Source organism: Dromaius novaehollandiae, chromosome 1 (genome assembly GCF_036370855.1).
Source record: "Dromaius novaehollandiae isolate bDroNov1 chromosome 1, bDroNov1.hap1, whole genome shotgun sequence".
NCBI lineage: Eukaryota > Metazoa > Chordata > Aves > Casuariiformes > Dromaiidae > Dromaius > Dromaius novaehollandiae.
The window spans coordinates 134,478,676-134,502,336 of record NC_088098.1 but is presented as its reverse complement, the minus strand read 5'-3'; the positions used below and the strand labels follow the sequence as shown (position 1 = coordinate 134,502,336).

At 37.4% G+C, this 23,661-nt stretch overlaps 1 protein-coding gene across 5 annotated transcripts in view; it reads right to left on the bottom strand.

The window, feature by feature from the left end:
• SH3KBP1 (SH3 domain containing kinase binding protein 1) overlaps nt 1-23,661 on the bottom strand; it is a 235,112-nt gene that overhangs the window by 13,201 nt on the left and 198,250 nt on the right. For 4 of the 5 annotated variants that reach the window (XM_026120727.2, XM_064499185.1, XM_064499192.1 and 1 more), the window contains 5 exons: nt 22,267-22,368; nt 17,485-17,536; nt 13,657-13,737; nt 10,660-10,822; nt 5,993-6,078 (listed from right to left, as the gene is read on the bottom strand). In XM_026120727.2, coding sequence (XP_025976512.2) covers nt 5,993-6,078; nt 10,660-10,822; nt 13,657-13,737; nt 17,485-17,536; nt 22,267-22,368 — 484 coding nt within the window. The remainder of the gene's footprint in view (nt 1-5,992; nt 6,079-10,659; nt 10,823-13,656; nt 13,738-17,484; nt 17,537-22,266; nt 22,369-23,661) is intronic. The other variant, XM_064499178.1, reaches the window with a different exon arrangement.

Genomic DNA, 23,661 nt, shown 5'->3' with positions numbered 1-23,661 from the left:
AGAGTTTTACTGCAATGTACCTGGGAGGCCTGCCCACCTGGCTCCTTGCTCTGGCTGAAGGAAGCTTGCCCATCTGGCTGTCTGCAACAGCTACTGTACCTTTCCTACAGTATACAATTATCTTCTCACATTTTAACTCTGAGTTTTGTCAGCTGAAGAGCTGAATGTAGAAAGTTGCTGTAATGAGCTTTGCTAACCGCTTGCCGGTGTCCTCACAAGGATTTTATTTTTAACAATTCAGAAGATGCCAAGGAAGAACTGAAAGGTCAAGAAAACTGAGCTAGAAGAAATGGATATGCTGTTTTCAGGCACCTCAATTTGACACATGTAGAGAATGGTTTAAATTTCTGTTTTACTGCCTTTTTCAGGACCCTCCAGTGCAAGAGACCCAATTAGACCATTTTATGGACTATTACCATATCCCTGATTACAATATTTACAATTCACATCTGTGTTTATGGGTAATTTTAATTCGTTGACATAAATATTACAACTTAACACACTTGTGTAATTCTGCTCCTTTGCTTTGCTATGTTAAAATGAATATGAACAGTAGCACAGAAGGAAATAACAGTTTTAGGCAGATTTCTGTCTTCATTATATAATTCACACTCTGTCCTCGACCCCTTACATTCACTGGTATTTTGCCTTCTCCAAGTTTTACTTTATGTCTTCAGGCAAAATAATTATAATGTCTTACAGTATAATGGCTTGCAATTTAAATACAAAAATGCTCCATTCTACAACTTTTTACTGGAAAGAGTCTCAGACTTTTTCCCTAGTGTGGGCCAAATCTTATTAGATCACTTTTTCTTCCATTCAGAGCTGCAAAGATCCTCTGCTAACAAATATGAGCTTATAATAGCTCTGGAACAACTACAGATACAGCTCAAGGAAACACAATATACAGCTTATTTTGTTTTTTTCTTAGATTTTTTTTAAAAGAAGAGTATTTTTAATTACTCTTCCAGCCACTTCGCACCAGGGTTGGGGGGAGAGAAAGAAAAAGGGTACGGCTAACAGTATGGGTCCAGCCAGTACTCCGTGAGCCATCAGGAAGGGCTCTGAAGATTTAAGTCTGAGGAAACTCTGAAAAATGTGCTCAAATTAACTAATTTTCAGGGAATCTCTTAAAAAAAATGCATGCCAACACTATGTTTCAGCAGGAATCAACAAACGCATATGTGTCTTTTGTTAGCACTGCTGAAGATTATTAACTGCTTTCATAACTAATATGCAAAATGCATAAAGAGCCAGGAAAAATACTGGAGAGCTGTGTCCACTTGGCTCTGTATGGGAAGTGCCTGTGCAGCTCACTCAGTCTTTTTGCAAAGCACAAAGAGACTGTTTCTTGTGTGGATTAACTGAGCATTTCCACAGCACACAAATTATTTTTATTTGTTCCTGGCTTATTCTTTAAATTACTTAGCTTAAATCCATATGATTTTAAATGCTCTTTCAAAGCATTCCTATTTTGGATATGCAAGCCTTTACTGGGACTGCAGTATTCCACAGTGTGCGCATAGTTAAAAGAATTAGGATTAATCTTCACTTACATTGCAGAAAGAACTCAATACCCCTAATTAATTGGAATAATTCAGTAATTTTCTGGGAGCATTAGTGCTTGATCCAATAAGCTATTAAATGCACTAGTTGTTTTCTTGTCATATCACTAGCCCTCAGAAATATTTTTTTTGTGAAATTAAAAACAAATACACAATCTGAAAGTCAAGTTATGTGAATTTAAACTGTTTACATCAATATACTTCTCCATATGGACTACTTTTCTGTGGGTAGAGCAGCACTTCGAGCGTAGCTTATGTTGCTTTGGAAGCATTTTAAACTAAGCCCCAAAAGCCACTGTCATTCCAGAATAGGAGTCTGTATGTGAGACTTTAAACAGATAAAACTACTGTGATTTAACCACAGCAATACTGGAGACAAATGTTGGATGACATGGCAGTGCAAGTCCCATTGAGAATCAGTGACTGCTTTTCAAATTTCTGGGTTTTTTTTCTACTTCAGACTAGAAAACTAGCCTAGAATGTTGCTGAATATCTTCTATTTTGTTACATGTACAGACATCACAACAAAATATACACATTAAACTTTGTGATGGCATCATCTGACTGTAAGAACGCATTAACAAACACAGCATTGATAAGCAGCACATACAGATTGTATACTGCACATACATCACTAAAATTTTTCATGGTAAAATAACAGAAACTATAATGATTATATTCCATGTCAATGCTATCGTGCAAGATTGTCTGTTACAATACACTCAGCTGCAACTTTTAATTTAAAAAGTCTGTAATAGCTAAGTACACATTAGGTTGTCTATAAAATATTTAGGTATTCATTGTCAAAGAAAGTAAAGACAGGACAGAAAAGAAACAGAAAAAGAAGCCTTACCCTCATGAAATGAAGAAGAGTTACCCATGGCAAAGAGATGTAAATAGGAAAAGCTGGATGAAATATGTGTGGAAAGTAAAGTAAAGGCATCACTAAAAATAGGGAAAAAGAAAACAAAAGAAGTGAGGAGGAAAAGGGAATGGTTCATCTTATATGATATATTCTGAAGGGTAGTTTTCCAACGTTTTTTGTAAGGGATTGTGGAAAGAAGCAAAGCTAAGAACAACAGTGGTAATAGCTGCCACTATAACTACAATCAGCAGTCATGTTGCTGAACAGGACTTGCCCATGTCAATACAAATTGCAAAGCTGTAATCAGTGCTTTATTACCATCAAGAGTTTTAAATGTCAAGTCACAACTCAGCATAACATGCTAGTGAAATCAAGCCAAGGGCTAACGTTTACATAAAAATAACTTTTTATATATGAAACTGAAAGAATGTTATGCACAGTGTTATATACATCAGCTCTGCCTTGCTCAAGCAATTGCAACTTTCTTGGTAAAGTTGAATAAAATTTTTTATAAATGTTTTTAAAGGTGTGGGATTTTGTGGTTAAAGACACCATTGACACCAAAACTTTTTTGGTGTCCACTGATGCCACAACTTTCTGAAGTGGAAAATTTCATGGAGAATTAATAGAAAAATACCTTTTCCAAAATAAGCAGTGTTTAACACATTGATCTGGAATGAGGGACCTAAACGGCACACAAGTTTTCAACCTGGATCCCCCAATTCCCTGCTGCAAATTGTTTCACATTTGTTGATTGAACTGGTGATTTTGTTGTTCTTCACTTGTGGTTTGTTTTCTGGGGGTAAATGTACACAGAAGGGCCCCATTTTCTTCCCTGCCCTCTTCCTAAAGGTTTTTTTTTTTCCCCTTGAGAAAGGAACCAATACAGAAAGCCTTAAAAAAGGTGTCGCAAAATGGAAAGCTGCTTGCCACCCAGCTTTAATATGCTTTGCTTTTATAACCAGTGCACTCTCTCCAGTGCTTTTGCACGTACTGAAAGACTGACAGAGGGAGTAGTTTATAACTGGCTATAGGACAGCAAGTGCTGAGAAAGAGGCAGCCATTATCCAGCTTGCTGTCACTACTGCAAAAAGCCAGGAGAGTGCCATAGCACCCATCCCGTGATTCACTATCAGGGCTTAGCAGAAGCTTGAAACAGGGTTAGGCAACTTGGAGCTGACTGCTGCTTCTCCCCCTTTCCTCTGCAGGAGCTCTAAGCATCCTGGAGTTGCATTAGGGTAACAAAGGAATAAAGAGTGACCCAGCAAGCAAACCGGTCATACACCAGAGCTATTACAAAAGCCATTTAACTTCCATATTCTCCAAAGGCTCCTAAGCCCTGGCATATCTGTCACATAACTCCACAGTAATTAGCTCAACTGTGAATTTGGATTACTGAAAAGAAAACAAATGGCTAGATTTACTCATATCAATTTTGACTGGAAGGATGAACCTTCCAGTCAAAGCTGAGGCTGTCCTCCCCATAGAGTATGTGACGCTAGGGCAACATGCATAACACAAACACAGTTAAATATTATATGGACTCACACCGCCCAGTTCATCAGTGGTCTGAATACACTGGACACTCCACTCAGTCATCCATCATTACCAATAACTCATTTACCCACCAGATTTCACCAACCCACTCTTCTCTTCATTAATAAATCAGAAATCTAACAGACTTATCATAAATCTTTCCAGTAACACTACCCCATAAACTGTCCTCAACTGCCAACCTCTCCACATACTAAAAGACATTAATCCACTGTGAATTGTTTTGGCTCATGAAGTTTTAATTTATCGCTCTACCCTCTCTTGAAGGGCTGTTTATTTCTCTAACAATATTTTACAGGAGCCACCACAAGCCTTCTAAAAATTCATATCAGTTACGATATTTAGGTCAACTTTCACTCCAAAATCTTTTTTTTTTTCTTTTAACAAGTTGTCTAACAGGCTAGAATAACATGATTTGCCCTTGTAAATGCCATCCTGGTTTGACCCTATCAAGTTATACTCATCTAAGTATTCACACTATTCCATCCTTAGACTCAAATTACTCTCCCTGTTAGTGGTAACAGGAGGTAATCAGCTAAACCCTTCGCAACATGTGTAAATGTGGTCTGGTTTATGGGCTCTTGCTGGCTTTCTATTCTCCATTAAAAGAACTGAGTTCTGGAAAAGAATAAAAATTAGTCTACATCAAATATCCTACCTATCCTTCTGGAGGTTTTGTTAAAAAATAAAAATAAAAAATAAAGAAACACTACAAACTTCTATGCTTTTATCCTGACAGCAATCCCAAGGAAATTAGCACTGGGATAAAAAGTTTTCTTTCATCACATCGCTATATGCCATTTGCATTCATAGCTTTCTAAGTAAACAAAGACTTACAAGCTTTGTGGCAAATTTATAAAAATGGGCAATAAACATCAAATGGTAGAATTTGACTGCATTTCCATACCATTCTGTAAGATTAATCTCTACAACAAAAACGTTCATGCAATTTATTTCCAGTTTCTAGTTTTCCATGTTTACCCCAAGTAAAAATCTAGAAAAAAAGTATTACTTGGTTCTCCAGAACAATGTTATCATCATAAACCACCGCAACTGTAGACAGTTAAAAAAAGCAGACATACGGGTGCCGAGAAGCTCATAACCCCAGGTGAAACCAACTCAGTGTTTTAATTTTTAGGCTTTAATTAAAATTGATCTATAAATTAAAGACCACACATTTCAAGTGTGAAAACAAGGCGGGTCTGACTGCTGAAAGTATAGTATGTTAGGGAAGAAGCCGCGGGGGCAGATGGCACAGAAATAGCCCTTAGGGCCGGGCGCAGCTGTTGCAGCAGAGGGAGACAAACAGCAGCAGGTGTAGCAGTGGGGTGCGCCTGACATGGCTGCCCAGGCATGGGCCAGGGCCCAGCACCTCCTGGTCAGAGTGTCACTCACCCTCCCAAGAAACATCTGCCAACTGCAAATGCCAAAGGGCAGGAGGGCAAGAGCGGAGAGGAAAATTGCCCACCTTTGCTCCTTTCAAGGTGGTGTCCTGATTAAGCTGTTCATGTTTCAGGAACACGAATTATTGTTTTAAACAGAAATGTATAGTTTTTCACTCAATGCTCTAAGTAAAATGGATTTTTCTTTAGTTTAGTCTCTATGCCTTTGTATTAGGAAATGCACGGGTTATTTTTTAACAGCACCAAATGTACAAGCTTTACAGCATTAAAAATATGGCAGCATTAATATTACATCTGTTAAACAAGTATGACTTACTATCCTTGGCCTTCTCACTTGTCTCTGACTTTTAAACAAAAATAACAAAAAGCCTTCCCAGTCAAAATATCTCACCATTTCATATTTGTTTATTTTTTTAAACAGAAAAACACAACAAAACAAGTAAAGCAGAAATGTTCCTTTAATTCTACAGTTAAAATTCGATATAAGTTCATTCACATTTGTTGCCAAATCCTCCATCTGCCTTTTGGATCATAACAGAGTCACTAAAAAGCAGACATTTATGCCATAAATTTCTTAGGCAAACTAAAAAAGCACTGTAACTTACCAATGTCATTGCTTCTTTCAGAGGAGTCTTTCTCTGGAGTGCTGGACACCGTGCTGCCCGCTAATTCCACTTTCGGACTATCACTCCTACATTTGGAAAAACAAGAGGAGATATTTTATTGGAGTTTGTGTGTGGGTTACAGCAAACTGATAGCTAACTTGCAGTTAATTAAGAGAGAGGGAAATATTCTTCCTTTGTAGCACTGGAGTTACAGCACGCTGTCACGGAGAGCAATCTCCGGTAAGCAGACAAGCTCTGCGGATTAACCTTATCTCATTTCTCTTTAACACCTGTCAAAAAAGCCTATTTTAGACACTGTAGCGTCCTGAACAATTCTTCAAATGTTCACAGCATCTCAGCACGAAGGAAATCTAAGGGCACAGGGACATCCTGCAACATCTTATTTGTACTTGTTTCTAATTAATTGGCTGGCATCAGCTATAGTGATGGGTGACCTAGCGTGCTGTAGACAAAGAGGGAGAGAAACTTCAGGCTAGGATAATGTCTTTCAGCCTTTCCTAGTATTTACTCATAAATGCAGCTCCTTTACCAATAAAAGATTCTTACTTATTTTTGCACATTGCTTATGAGATTAAACTATGAAATCTGTTTCCACAGGTCCAAAGAAACAAGATCATCCAGTTTGTCTGAAAATGGCTTTTGAATACACAAGTGTCAAAAAAGCTGTGATACTTTATAGAGAAGAACTGTTTTTAAATCTAACAGGAATTTATACATAAGTAACATTATTTTTCTTTCTTCATAGAACTTTCTATCCCACAGCTATTTAAGTATACAGAAATAATCTGGCTATTGAATTTTTTTTTTTTTAATAAGAGGGCCAGTAGTACATAAGTATCTCTGCATTGCACAGCTCATGCAGACAAATCCCTGTGACATTTACTTTGATATTTCAAGACAACAACAGTTCAATTAATGCAATAAGCTCTATTTACCATCATGAAACATTACCAGGTTGCTTAGCAAATATCACAGTTTTTTCCACAATAAGTATCTCCAGCATAGTGCTGCAGAAACTATGATGTACACAAAACAATGGACTTTGGGTAAAAATACAGCTTGTCCTTGAAACAACCCAGGTAGATGATGTATTCCTAAAAACAACAATAATTAGCCATTGATAAGAAAACATGACGTGTGCTTCCAAGCCTTGTTGATTTGTCATTTGTCTCTGCTTTTGATGCCATAATCTGGTGAGAGACCACCCGAACTCAGGACAGCAGTTTATGAGCCAAACACAAAGTCACTGCAAATCCTGTTTCAGACTTGGCTGTTACAGACTAAAAAAAAAAATCTGAAAATTTGTTATAAAACTAGAGGAGGTCACAGATTAAGTGAATTTATATCCAATTAAATGCCATGGTAGGGTAACACATTCTAAGACCCAAAAAAGACAGACAGCTAGTTCATGACCTGAAAAACAAACTAGTTTTGCACAATTATCAATATGGCAGACAGTTTGCACCAAGAAAGAAAGAGAAGAATTTTAACATATTTCTGGTGTGTAAAATGATAATTGAGGGTATTCCAAGTGATCCACCCGATCAATTAATTTCCCTGTATCTTTGACTTTTACTTTTTAATTGCTTATATATTTGTAAATATTTAAGAAGCAACATAGTTTCTTGCCTGACATGGCCAATGAGCATCTGACTGTGTATTCTATTTTGCACATTCGTATTTCCTAGCAAATTGAGAGCATCACATGAGTCAGCTGTGCTCTAGGAGATGTGCGGATACTGTTTTGGAGGAGATTCTTAGGTTGGTGTGATTTAGGGCTGAAAGGCACAACATTTACAGCTTGAATACAAAAGAACCAAGACATCTGACATCACCAGAAGAAAAAATAAAAACAACCAACCCTCTGGTGTCAAAAGAATCAACAGGCTTATGCCAATCTACATCCCTGCTGCTACAAAAGGCGTAGAGCCATCCCTCCGCGGTCACATCAGCTCCTTCCCTTCCCCGTGTTGCCACCACGGCCCATGCAGATAGGCTGTCAGGTGATCATCCTGAAAGAATACCCACACCAACAGAAATCCCCTTGCAAACTGATTAATTGCCATCTGGACCAACTCCCTGACCCATACGGCTGAACAGCCGCAGGAATACTGGTGCTAACATAAGGAAGGCCACGGAAAAAGGCTGCCAGGAAAGGGAGCCTGCCTGCTTCAACAGCAGCATAGACTCACATCGGTCTAGACTGATTGCGAAAATGCATTTTCAGTAGGTCTTTATGACTTGCCTACCCCAGAGAATCGACTCATTGGTAAACTGTATAAATCACTTGCATGTCTGAATAAGCTGAGAAACCTCTGGAGCAAATCAACAGCTATTCTCTATCCCACATGGTTTTTGCCTCTCCCATTGCCCTTGAAGTCCCAACCTGCCTCCAAGTAATGAGCATTATATTTGGAAAAACAATCTTTTCCACAAAAAGACAGTGAGATGCATGAGATATAAGGCACTTAGAAGAGAAATTCTTCTGCTAGCCAGCAGCAATGGAAATCTCATGGGAATCGCTTTATAAATCTACAGCAATTTTTCCCCCTAGAATCAGCGAAAAATTCTGCTGGCTCTATTTTTATTTAATTGCCTTAGGTCTTACAGATTCTGGAAATGGATACCAGAAGGTCTTAAAATATTTACAATCTTATTAAATTTAACTGACTTTAAAAAAATGTACAAAACACCTTATGGAAATGACCACTTTCACTTGAAGCTGCACAGTTCTTAATTATTCAAATAATTCCAAGCCTATTCTAAGCATTATATAATTATGCGAACTTCCTGCCCTCTTACTATGAGACACCCTTACAGGTTAGAGCTTACCAGGACAGAACAGCTATATGAGATAAATCCATTAATTTGAATTAGCTGATAAAGTTATTCATAGTGAAACTGCTAGCACTTGTGACCTTCATCACCTTAAAAGTCAGCCTTCTCTCTAAGTTTTAATCTAATGACTGTCACAGGTAAAACTCTTTCAGATACAATGGTATTAGGCACAAAGAATTAAGTGTTTTTTTCTATGCTAGACACAGCAGAATTTGGATAATTAACAACAAAACAGAGTTACTATTTAGATATGCTTTTTCACATAGTTAACATGAAAATTGAAACATCTGAGAAAAATAAGAGAAGGTTTATTTAATTACACATTTCCGTAGTTAGAAAAAAGGAAAGCAGAAGAGAAATAAAACAGCTAACCACAGCTCTAGTTAAAACAATATTTACAATAGCAATCCAGGCAAAGCATAGAACAAAAGAATAGCTACGCTATTACATGACTAGCCAGCAAACTGAACACTAGGATATGTACTGATCTTGCCAAGAAAATATCACTTGGCCAAATCTAAAGGCCATAGGAAATACTTGCTTTCTCAAGCATGCCCAAGTGATCAGCAGGTGTGGGCTATACTTTGGAAAAACTGGACAAGCATATTCGAAGCCAACGTGTCCAAAAGAAGCTGTGGCCCTAGCACATGGACAGAGGGGTAAGCTCTCAGAGAGTCAAAACACTTCAGTAAGATGAAACTGGCAGCACATGTCAAGCACCAGTTCTTTATGTGCCTCAGATTTCATGCTGAGAGCATCTGTTTAATGAACCATATGTGGAAGAATGAGGGGAATCAATATCTAGGATTTCTATTTTATTCCACTCTAACCAACAGTCCATTCTGGTATTTAATCCACCATTATTAATATAGTATATCTGAACTCCATTAGTTCAATGGCAGCTAATAGTTCTAATAGTTCAATAGTAACATTACTTCTGTATGTCTTCTTTCTACAATTTCTGCAAGATATGCTGCTCCCTATTCTAGGCATCTACCTTTTTTTTTTTTTTTTTTGCCTATTTCTCTCCATTGCATGTAAGAGAGTCTACAGTGCTCAGCCCAGAAGCTGATGACTATAATGTAGCCATCTAGACTTGATTAGGACTTTAGGTGAGGTGTTTAATTTCTACAACCTTTTCCCAGCCCTAGTAGAGAGTAAATGGATATGACAGTTGTGTTGTGAAGTTCAGTTCCTCAGTGCTTGTCAAAGGCTGTAGTCACCTCTGATACAGAGCATCATACAAACTATAGAATAACAAAAGAACAACACTAGAGCATAAGTCACTTGATGAGCAGTGTTCTGCAGCAGCACCAGCTTAAAGGACATGGTGTGAAGAAGCATATATTTTGCTAAAAATTAATCTGTAACAATCAAGGAAAACAGGCTGAAACCAAGCTGACAGTATTTGAAATGGCTATTGTCTAATACTGTTCCCCTCAGTACAAGAAACCAAGTTCTTGCACTAAATTGGTGCCCCAGTTAAGCTGGAATAATTTGAGATAGCAAAAGTCAACACTAGCACAACATACTGATGTAGCTATTTCACAAACATTCTGCAATGGAAACTATGACATTTCAGTGTTCACCAGTAGGAATGAAATGGTAATGGACAGTCCAAAACCACTGGTCTTGAAAAGATAGTTATGATACAGCCAGATGACTAGAAGGGTGAGGTTTTTTTCTTCTAGGTTCCTCAAATATGTTTTACTAAGAAACAAACAGTGACATTACCTGCAAAATCTAAATTCTATAAATATGTTTTCTTGCATTAATCCAAAAATCACTGGACAGAGGAAAACCAATACCTTGTGTGAGTCACAGGCACAACTGGTCTTTCTGGTCGTCTCGGGGGCAAGGTACCAGGTCTATTCACAGAGTTTGCTTTGGGTGGCCGAGGTTTCTTCGGAGGTATAGCAGGAACTGAAGGCTTCTGCAAGTCTAACTGTTTCTGCTCTCTCTCTGATCTTTCTTTAAATCAATTAGTTCCAGAAAAAAAGAACACAGGTATTATTAATTGAAATTCATTTGCACAAGTCTACAATTAAACAAGAATTCCTCAACTGTAGATATACTGTATAAAAAGAATAACCTTATGTTCTTTCCACTTTTATCTTAAATCATTCTTCATGTAAAATAAAATGTTTAGCACAAATCAGATGTTTGCACCATCTGAATATTATGCATATAAATCCTCATGACTGAAGCGTGCAGTGTCTGAATGTGAATGGCATTTTTGATTCTAGCAACCCACGGGTTTCTGAGCATATGTAAAAAATAAAAAGAATGGCAAGAAATTACATACCATATGGAATAATATCCCATGAGCACAACTTATATGAAATTCTATTATGAGACCATACTGAGTTAGAAGGGCACAAACACACAGATGATAATGGTGCATATTATTACTGGTCTGTCAAACAATCAAAAGAAATACCAGTTTCGAAAAAAATTCTGAGTGTTTCAAGTAAAATACAGTTAAATGAAAATGCGAGCATTAAAATTCAGCAATGACAGGCCAAAATCTAAACATGCAGTTAGAGCAACAAAATCCATCACAGATATGCTCAAGTGCAGGTGCAAGATATAAACCCCTCTGAAATATCAGACCTTTTATTTCGGTGTTTAAGCACAGACTTATGTGCTTATTTTTTCAGCTTCCCAATGAAAAAACTGGATCATTTGGAGAAGAGATTATGCATATGTCACAATATTAATAGTCCAGTGCCAAACATGCAGTGTCTGTGATTATGTCAAGCACAATACACATGAATAACTCTTGTACATAATATGCTCTAAATTTGCAGAATAGAACAAACAAACACAGAAGAAACTAAACATGTCTGCCACAGCATAGAAAACTAGATTCTTCTTAAGTTAAGTACCAAACTCTCAGTGGGACCCGAGTCTCACTTTCTGTATCTTGCTCTATCAACACTTCCTTTGACAATACTAAGAGGTGTGTGGAATATTAAAGGGTGTTACTTTACAGGTTCTAGGTTTCTGTCTGAGAGAATCACAGGTCATGGAATTAATCAACAGAAATTTCTTTTTCCTGAAAATACTAGCAGAAAAACTTAAATGAAATGGTGGCATAATGCATTTCAATGTTTGCCTTTAACTCAGTAAAGAAATAGCATTCAGACAGCTAGAGACCAATTTATTACTGTGTTTTTAAGTGTTTTTAAACTCTAAACGGTTTGAGCTGCACTGGCTAGGAACACACCAGTGAGCTACTAGGTAGTCTAGTAAAGATGGTGAAAACTCACACTTCCATTTTCTGTTTAAATAAAGAACAGAAGCTGAATGCTATGAGAAGTTATAGCATCTGAACATCTCGGGCACAGAATAAATCAGTACAGGAATTAAAGTTGACAGCAATACACAATATACATTAGAGTCGTAATAGTCCAGTAAGTGATTATTGCTCGCTGCCTAATAGCTTTTATTCAGTACACTTTTACTTGACCTAATCACTTGGTCCTCTGTAACGTACCTTGAAGTTATTCCAAAGTATTGTATAATTTTCACATCCTTATTCCTATGACTATTTATACTGCGTCAATGTCCAAGAATCTAAACTATGTATTAGGGACTGGCTACACTTTGTCCTGTACCAACGCACAGTATAAAGAAAGTTCCTGTGCCCACCCATACTGCCATACCACACTGAACAATTCCTCTCGTTCCCTGGTATTCTGCAAATGTCGACGTAATTCCTGTTGCCTGTTTTTCAAAATCTAAAAAACTTACAGATATTTATAGCCTGGCACAATAATATATTTAAACTTCTACCATTTCAACAGTTGGCTTTCTAAATCCAAAAACGGAAAGCACAGCTTTCTATTGCAAAGACAACCACATCAAGTACTGCACATTACCAAAACTAAATATATGCAGATAAAGTGCTAAAACAACACCTGCTCTATTGCTAAGACACTTATCCGGAAACAGATCTTGGTGCAGAACCTGAATGTTCTGGCACTAAATTATACCTGCATGTTATACACTTACTCACGTGCATACATGTGCCTTTTATCGGGTTGCAAATTCAAACATTTAAGAAATCCTGTAGTTAAGCTTGTCTATACAATCTAATAGTCCACTTAGGTGTATGTAACTTGACATAATCTTCAATTAGACAATCAGTACAACACTTTTCCCAGTACTATTCAGAACATTACTGAAGGTTTCATTCTCTCGGCAGTGCTCTGGATGGTACCATGCCTCATTTTCTGCACAGTGTTCAAACCTGGCTTTGAAGACAGAATTTTTTAATTTCTTCGCAGGCTTGCCTGAGAGCATTTGTCACTATTACAATGGAGTGATTCATAAGCATTAATGACTGTATCTTCACAAAACCCCTCTGTGATGCAGGAGAAATGTCAACCCTCTTTTAACTACAGAATCAAGGCATATAGATATTAAGATAAAAACAGGCACTAAACTGGGATACCTTACTTCATTGAGGACCTGGGTTTTACTGAGCACTCAGCCTTTGATAGCATTTTATGTATTGAGAGCATATCTTCCCTTGTCTCCTGATGAGGCTGTCAGTACATGTAGCACCTCTGGATTGTTACAATACCCACTACAATTGAATTTCCTGAATTTAGCCTCAAAGCAACCATGGGATCCTTTCCAATATGCATATAATCAGAGACCTATTAGAGTGGAAAATAAACATCCAACCAATATTCTTAATGAAATCTACCTAGTGAGGAACTAGGAAATGAGGATGTTTCTCAATTCCATTCACCCTTTCTTTCTGCAAAAATCAAGCAGGAAAGCACATTTCATACCTCTTTCTTCTGTTCGATTAGGAAGGCATTCTGGCCTTTCAGGAGGTACCTTTTTGATTTCATGCTTTCGATCAGTGGTGCCTGTCAAAGAACAGAAAATTTGGAATTCTGACAAGCCAACAAGCCCTGATACAAGGCTATAGGAGACTTAATTTTACAATTTCTTACACTTTTTAGATTTTCCTACTTTGAAAATTTCTTGCTAAAATTGAATCTAAATCTATTTTCAAATATAATTGCTTACATCATAAAGGACACAAAAGAAACTGCATGTTTATGTTTTCACCATCAAGTTCATGCTTGCAAACAGAGAACCTGAAAAAAACATGCCCATTCACCATTTTCACCATTCTCTGAAAAATTTCAATAATTGCAGATTTTTACATGAGGACAGAAATTTAAATTTTGTAAGCCTTTAACTCTGTAGACATACTAAACTGGAGAGCAATTCAATAGTGAGGAAAATCATTTGTAACAGATCAGTTAATTGGGCATTTCTGCCAAGAAAATACTTAAGAAAGATGAATATACAGGTTTTATTTCCCATTCAGTTAAAAAAAAAAAACAGTCTTTTTGCTTCTAATACTTGCTGTTCACTTCCACACGTTAAAAGGATGAGAATACTAGCAACAACAGCATTCTGAGTGACTACAGGCATTTTCAATGAGAGCTTTTGGCCTAGAGATGTTCAGGTAAGCATCTGCTTACCTTGGAAGGTTACCATAGTCTTGGAAGTACTAGGGACCCTGACATACCGGCTTCTGTTACTCTGAGGAGTATAAGAGAACTGGTGGCAGCAACAACTGGAAGATTTTGCACAAATTTCCTGGCACATGCAAGATGCAATCTTCTAGCCCACATTTTATAAGAAGCAGTATTCTTGCTTTTGGCCTCACTGCATTGGCTAGCTACTAGGTGCTAATACCATTTCAACTTAGCAGTGTTGAAAACTGCTTTAGGTAATGCTATTAGTATTTCAATAAAAATTACAGTAGATGACATCCAAGAAAAACAGAGGAGGTAGGGCAGGGAGTACAAAGTAATTTTTTGCTTCAGTCTATTCTATTGTTTGCAGTTCTCAAACACATTTACATTTTCTGAATGTGCAGTTACAACTCTCTTCTGCAGCTGGTTCCTAGAAATCAGTAATCATCAGTGCAAATTGCTCATCAGTGGTGATTATCAGCTATTGCTTCTTTACGTAACTGTGCCATTGAATAGGCAACATTTGTATAAACTATGATGCCAATAAACACTTCAGAACTGCCATAAAAATATTTTGCCCCTGAAAGAAGAAACTGCTGCTAGTATCCAATTAAAGCCATTCTAAACATATGGGTTATGTCAAGTAAATCTTGACAATCTTGGACGTATTAGTGTGTTCAAGGAGAAATGGCACCTATATCTATGTAGCCACCCACACACAATTACCGTATGATTAATGGACATCATCAACACACCAATGGACATTCCCATGCCATGTCTGCGGCAGCAGACCTACAAGCACTTATGAGCTCCCAGGCTCAGGTGTACTCCTGCCTGAGCCCTGACCCCATATTAATGCATGTACCAGGCAGGCACCATGCTGCCCCGGCATAGCTGTCAGGAGAAGGCCACTGGAGCATGCTGGCTGTAAGGAAGCTCAGGTGAACTTCAGGCAAGTCCCCAAAGGCATCCAACAGAGTATTCCCACCCTTCAGTCTACATGCAGCTATACTGCTCACCCTAGATATCCAGTTAAATGCCTCTCTCTTTTCAATGACTGTGTAAGGAACTTACACTTTTAAATTTTTCTAAGGTTTTCACCTTAACTTGTAAAGTAGCCTAACACAGACAGCCCTGATGGTCTGTTTACAGCTTAAACTATATGTATAAACTTCCAGCTTCAGTATAATACAAACTAGCCCCCTCTTTTACATAGGTAGCAGTCGTACTATCGACAAAGACCAATTCTACTTCTCTGCTTTGATTTTATACTCTGCATCAGAACATACTGATATTTAATTATTTAGCCTGCAACTGGCAGTTCTCAGTTTATTCATCATGCTACGACAGGCTAAATATGCAGAAACGTTACTGGAAATTGTTACCTAGTATTAACAGCAAAGCCTGCCAATGTACAGATGTGGTAAAACACAGTGTCATCCTGATAAAGTGATAATTTGATACAGTAGAGGATGGCAGGATGGTAATAAGAACAGAATGATTTTCACCACTAAATGCATTTCAGAAGAAACTCTTGTGCATACTCAACAAGGACTAGTCAAAGATGGACTATGAAGACAAAGAACAGTAGCCTTGGCTTTGCCACAGGCTCAGGTGGCCTTAACCAAACTGTCTGCATCCTTTATACATCTGCTTTTCCTTCTGCAAATGGGCACATTACCCTGCTATGGAGACACAGTAAATGTGTTGGATACAAATAGGAAGAAACAAGTTAAAAGTATGATTTTCCCATTTTACATTAGGATAATATGAGAGGAGTATAAATTGAGAGAAATGTAACCTTTTATAGAATTTTTGCAAAACACACATGAGGTTATAATTTTAGTTGTCACTAAGACATCTTTAATATGCAAGCACCACTAGATGGCAAAGTTATACTGCTCTCTCCAGACAATCTTAAAGGATCTTAAAGTTAAGTCTCCTCTATGATTTTCAGGAGTCTCAAGAAGAAACAGAGAATAAACCATGGGTGTCAATAAGCAAACAATATATTTATAGTCATGATTCCATAGTCAAAGAACTGCTTTGTAGAATTAAACTATGTGAATTATAATCTATTGATTCACAGTAAATTGTACTGGTGTAACTACTTCTATTAATAGGTCAAGACTGTAGGAGAGGGAAATTTACTTTTTAAAGCACTGAAAGTTGGAACAGACCACAGTGAAAAGAAAAATAAAAATCTGACTAGATTGGCTATGTTAGTTTTCTTCCTCCTAACATGCCCCAGCAGTGGGGGAAGTAGGAAAGCTGCTGTAGAATTTACTGAATCACCCAGACAGTTCTGAAAAATTTTATTGAAAGGTCTCATTTAAACCACAAAAAAAAGTGGCTTCAGCTCTAAGTATTTAGACACAACTTTAACATATTGCAAAAATAGCTTTGATAACACTCATCCATTTGGAAAACTTGGTCAGCTCCTTAATATATTTGCAAAACAACTGTCTACATAATCAGAGTCAAGATGACTCCTTTAGCTTTATACTTATGATTATAAAGTGTACTGAAAAACACAAATCTGTAATTTTAGCATAGAACCAGGAGACAGACAGACAGGCTCCGGCATTCATGCAGATCTGTAAGATCTAAACTGTAACTCAGACGAGGCCACGGAATTATAGCCAAGTTGCCTAACATGATGGGAAAAAAGCTCTTTATCTCTAGAATAGATCAGATCTATAGGCATAAAGTAGATGTGGTTTCCTACTACGATATTATTACATTCCAACATTTAGGGTCTAATACTGCAGACATGAACACAATCAACTTAAGTCAAGAAATAGTGTCTTTGGAACTGGAGAACTTACTTTTAAAAATTAAACTCTAGAATATCATGCTTGCTCCAAATTAGCATGTTTAAGAGGGCAAATATATTGTTTAAAATGGTGCAGATGGTTGGTTGCCTGTAATAGATTCAAAAAGCAGATCACAGTCTTTCAGGGTTATTTCATCTTTTCACATTTTGATTCTGCTTTACTAGTTGTTTATACACTTCCTGCATATCAGTTTTGATGCAGATGAGCTCTATATACATCTGAATACACATATTTAGACTGAGATGTGTTCACTGACACATGCTGTACAAAATCAGCTACACCTTACCTGATCCTTGTTTGATGACAGGAGCTGATGGAGGTGGTGGTTTCTTAGGTCTCTAAAATTTAATAGCAGAAGAAAAGAGATTGCTTCAAAATTCCTATAAATCTTATTCACACAAAGGTTGAGTGTAATCAGACCTTGCTTAACATTAAGAATTAAATGACTTGAGACCACAGATCTGTCCTATATTTCACCACAAGTAACTTCATTAAAATAAAGTTTAAGAGAGAAAATAGAATTGACATATACAATGACATTTTTCTGGTTTTATAATTTAAAATTCCTGCTTGGGAAAAAAAAGTCCTGTTTATGTGGCTTAAGATTAGTGAAATACGTGAACTTTAGTATACTGAAGAAACCTATTTAATTAAAATTTAATCTTGTAAATATTCCAAGCCATTCTGAAAAAAAAAATAGGTAGACATGGTAGGAGCTGAAGTGTGTTTTTCTGACTCATAAATAGGACACAAATGCAGAACACATGAAATGCTGCAAAGGTTACATTTTATTCACCTGCTGTGATACCAGTTATCAAAGTTTTAGATGTTTTGCTGAAATGAAATAAATTATTCCAATCAATCTGTATAATTTATTTTTACCTTCTCTGTTTTCACCATTTGCCTATAGATCTGTAACAGTATGGATGATAAACATGATCACCAAATCAGTTCCAGAACCATTTCTCTTCACCTGCAGGTTAAACGTGGAGTGACTTTCCTTCTGTGTTGTCATGTGTGTACAAATGCACACCACACGGACATTCACTGTATATATCTTGGAATGAATACAAGAGCAAATGGAGCACTATGCCAGACCAAACAACATACTATTTTAATACCTGCCCTTAAAAAAAATTGTTATTGAGAACAAAACCTAATTAAAAATTAATAATTGTTTTCTTCGTATAATAAAAAAGTAAAGTACAGTTTTGCACAAACTGAGTAAGCTTAACAGTGTAAATCTCTGAATATGCCATCCTCCAAGCCTCAGGTTTCTCCTAGCACCTTGTCCTAGCCAGATGTGAATGGACCATCTCTTATGATCAACCTGAGAAAGTTCTGACCAAGGACACAGGAACTTAAAATGATCTTGTCTGTCCTGGCTGCAATGAGCCAATGTTGGGAACAGCAAGTTCTTCATACTCTCAGAGACAGTTCCGCAGGAAGTTAGGCAACATAGTTGAAGGTTCAATTGCAGACAGATGCAGGAAAAAAGGTGGAAGAGGGGAAAGGAGACATGGACAATGTCTTGTGGAGGCAGCTGAGTGTAGGCTGACAATAGCTGATGAGTGGAGCAGCTGCTGCTGAGGATCCAACAGCACAATATACCAATTCTGGGTTTTATTCCGGACTAGCTTGACTGACCAGCCACCAGCAGTTGGAATAAATGAGGTGCGCTCCTTCATCACAGCTTGTGGTTTAGTTCTCATCTGAAAGGAGTCTAGTTCATGTCCTCCAAGACCTAACTGTGAGGCAAACTAAAGCACAGTAACTGGAGATGGACAAGTGAGAGATGCACTACAAACCTCGCTCCTGATTGTAACTAAAATGCTAATGTAGACACACCACAGAGAAACAATCCTGGGGTTTATTAGACAAATTGGCTTTAACTGGAAGCTGGTGAGGGCAATACACTATTTTGAAAGGCAGAGAAACATCAGAAAAGGAGCTAGAGTGAAGGAGCACTAAGACTGCAGAGGGAAACATGCAGAACCGAGGAGGAATTGCAAGGGTTTGCGGCTGGATGAGATAACCAAGAGGGTGATGGAGCCAGATGGGATGTGAGGCCAACAGAGAGGAAACTGGGACTGGTTATACGGGAAGAAAATAGAACTACAGAGCAGGGACAAGGAGCACGTGGGGAGAGGAAAAGCTGGCTGAATGGAGAGACTGAGTGTAGAGAGAGAGTCATTTAGACCAGGTAGTGAGCTCAGGCAAAATTACTGCCACTGAGACACCTGAGAGGTGGAGACTGGGACAGGACAGCACATAGGAGAGACCTGAGACAGGTAGCTAGGTATGGAAAAGAAACAGTACTGGAAAATAGCAGCCTGAACAAGGAGTTGGGAAAAGGCCCTGAGCTTTTGCTCAACAAGCAGAAGAACCACTGCAACAAATACTCTTTCAGACCATGGGATAGAATCCAAGGTTTCTGGATCATATCAGAAAATACCTGACAAAACCAGTGGAAAAGTATCCATTTCTTTCCCTTTTAGCGCTGATTCATGCAAAGAAAGACAGTCTACAGTCCTACAAGTTACTTTCTAATGTGGCCAGATCTGTGCCATTCCCAGCTTAAAAAACTGTTATTCTCTATGTTTACAGCAAACTTACCTGGATTTGTTCCTGACTCCATTTCTATCAGCAATTCCAGATCTAAAGACAGGTAATTTTGTGCTTTTTTCTATCAAAAATTCTAACCAATTTCCTTTCCTCTTTGGGCCTGTGGCTATCATAAGCAATTGTGAATATTATTTCCTACTGGTTCCTCAATGAACCTAATGAGAATGATCATTATTAGTCATTAATATTGTCATTTCTTATTCACAGATTCAAATGAGAAACTGGCATTTCTAGTATTAAAAATCTGAAATACATGCTACATTCATGTAAATACTTTGAAGTGACTGAAATTCAGATACAAAACTAAACCACAATTCTGTGAATGCTTTACAGTGTGGAATCAGAGAAAACCAGGATGATTTTTCAGAATGCATCTTCTTATCCAGTTCAACAACACACGAAAAAAAACCAGTAAAAGAGAACATCTTGACATGAGTTTTCCTTATATCACTCAGCCACTGAAACAATTCACAAGGATGAAAGTTTCTGAAAAGAAATTTTAAGATAGCACACACAGTTTGCAGAATATGAGAGATGAGAGGATTTTGATGTGGTAGTGTAAGCTGAGATAGCACATGAAGTCTACTTTTTCTTTTTTTTGCTTTATTCCTCTTTTCATATCAGCTTATTAATGAAATGGAGTATTTAATAAAAGATTTTTCAGTTTAGCTTGATTCCACATAGGCAATTATATTCAGTCACATAGCACTTATTTGCAGAGAGATGACATAGTGGTGAAAACAAGTACAACAAGCTTTACTGCAAAATTCATTCATTTATACTCTTCTACCTGCTGCAGGTGGAACATACAAAGAGAATACTTCTGGATTTTCCTAAATGAAGTAAATCTCAGGCATTACTAAAAAGCAAGGATGGTCTGGTCATTTTACCACAGGATTTTTGGGGCTATTCACAGGTCTCTTACAGACTGTTTACAACAAGTAGTTAAGTTATTAAATTTTTTTGCCTTTCACCCCCAAAAGCTTGAGTGTAGAAAGGCAGGATGCTTATTCTCTCTGTAGGCTTTAAAATGGTCACAGATTTTCAGAAACAGTGAACATGTATAGATTCAGCTGAGGACATGCTTTCTGTATGTAATAAGAAGGAAAATGATAGGCTGAAGCAAAAAGACAATAGAAAAAAATTACTTCTAATTCTTCAGAATATTACTTTATCACATAGAAGCCCGTTTTGGGGCTAACAGAAATTATATTCATCATACTCTGAAGGGTTAAAAAAAAACAAAAAAACCCCTTAATGACATATCATTTATTAGTTTAGAAAGACTGAATAAATTTTACCACCAAAACACTGGATAAGAGAAAAGATTTTTTTCTTCTGTAATATTATTTGAAGACTCATAATGTCTTAAGGTTTATGATTTCTGCCTCTTCTGAAAACCACCTTCCTTTATTACTAGGCCTAAAGCCAGAGCATCCACTGTGATATGGAACTTCATTTTAATCTCCAACAGTTTTTGCTGCTCTTCTACCTTCATTTTCAATAATTATCATGTTAACTTTTATAAGTTGTTTCATAATTCCTCTGTCAAGCTTTCCAAGTTATTTAATTTTTGCCTCTGGCATCCAATTTTATTGCCAAAGATTGAGGCAGAGTGTAAGTCTTTGTTTTATCACAGAAGGCGTACACAGTCACTGCAAAATATTCATCAAAAGGCTGATTACAAGCTCATAATACTGCACTGATGACTGAAAATGGATTCCTGAAAATAGAACGGATTTTTTAGCAGAAGTAATCCATTACCTTCTTCCAGGAAGCTGCAGTATTTCCAAATGTTGTTTGGGAAATAACAACTCTGCCTTCAACTTTCAAATCAATATAAGCTGAAAAAGCTTTTTTTTAAATAGATTTTATACTTTCTTTTTTTAAATATTTCTGAGAGGATAAAGAAAGATGTCTTTGAAATTCCAAATGTTTAGCATTCTCCTTCAAATCTCCCAGTTAAAATTTCACCCTTTTCATTCTGGAAGAGTGCTTGCAACTATGACAGCTGGCAAGACAGGATGACATCTGTCTACAGTGGGTGGTACACTAATACTTTGCACTCTACCACAAAAATAATGGAGACAAGTTAACAATCTGATCACCCTTGCACCACCTGCCCCAGCAAATGACACTGTGATCTCCAGTTTCTCTCTCTCTCAAACTTAGAACAGGGGCTGGAGGGCTTTAAGAATGACGTAGTGGAGGCTGACTGACTGGACAGGCCACGTGAAACCCTTCAAAGAAACTGCCTAATATGACTTTGAGTACTACACTGTTCACAGATGCTTTGTAACCCAGAAATTTGTTGCTCTCAATATTTTTTTGTTATTAAGTTAGAAGTAAAGCTTTGTCTAACTCATGTATTCCAAACAGAATTTCAAATCCAGTTTCATTCTGTATTTTAAAGTGAAGCTGAAGAAATACGTTATTTACTTACCTCTTTTTCAAAATCAGAAGGAAGAAGCTTGACAAAGTTGTCTGGAAAAACTCCCCGTCTGCCATTGAGCTCTCCTTCCCACCAGCCTACATCAATGCAGTCCTACAAAACAGTAAAATAAAATGAAAAATGTAATGTGCCTGTATGCTGAACAGATTTAGGTGCTGAAGTGCTCTTTTGCATAACGTCCTGCTTTTTTGGCTAGAACATGACAATTTACTGGAGTGCCAGGTTAACAGAGTAATCTACCAAATAAAAACTTCCGCAATCACCCTGAATTACATTATCATACGGAACAACTAGGAGAGACCAATAAACATGCCGTAAGCCTTCAAAAACTTATGTGTCTAAAGCTAAACACTATTTCACCATTTGATCTATTAAACCAGTAAGCATTTTGAGCACATATGATATTATTCTCTCTGATTTCATTTTAGAGAAATGCAATAACTTAATTAAACATCATATATCCCAAGAGGTACTAAAGCTCCTTTATTTCCCATACTCTCAAGAAAACCTTAATACATTAGAATTGCATTCAAAATTATTAAATTTCATCACAGTCCAATTAAGAAGGCATTATACACCTGATCACTATCAAGCATCATCTTCCGAAGCATTTTTTGAACAGCTCATTGCAGTGAACGTAACAAAACAATGTACAGCTAAGCTGCTCACAAGAAGAACAAGTGAATACTATATCAGTGATTCTAAATGATGAAAAAATAGTACAGCTGTCTTGGTAATGAACAATAACAGTAACACAAACCACATCAATTTTAGAGATGGTTAAAATTGTTCCTCGAGTCTTGGATGGTAAGCTCCATGTTCATTTGCTTTTATCTTTGCTAAAGAGAATGCTTCCAGTTGAAATTTTCTGCATTTTTCTCCTTTGAAAGCTGTAGCTGAACCAATTCAGTCATTTTCCAAAACACAATTACAGGAAAGTCACCTATCTCCTGCTCAATCTTAAAATCATTTCAGTCAATTTTGGTACATGGCTCAGCACCAGGCTGGCCAACCTTTCTATCCTCTTGAGCAGTAAACCTAAATCTTGATGTGGCTCAGAGCCATGTAATAAATACCATACACCTGAGACACAAGAGAAAGGAAAGCCCCAGGAGGAGTGTCAGCCATGAACTGGACACAACAGGAACTCACTGGGGATCACCCCACTCTATGGGGAGACAGGGCTAAACAGGGTTGGGTTTGCAGCTGGGATCCTAAACCATCTGGCAACATCAGCCTTAAGCAAGGCTTAACTTCCATGGCCACAGATCTGGGCTGGCCAAACCATCTGTGCACTAGCTGGTTATATCTAACAGTTCTGGTAGCAGAGATGCACTGGAATTGCTCAACAGTTGAACTGGTCAATGTTCCTAGACAAACTGGACT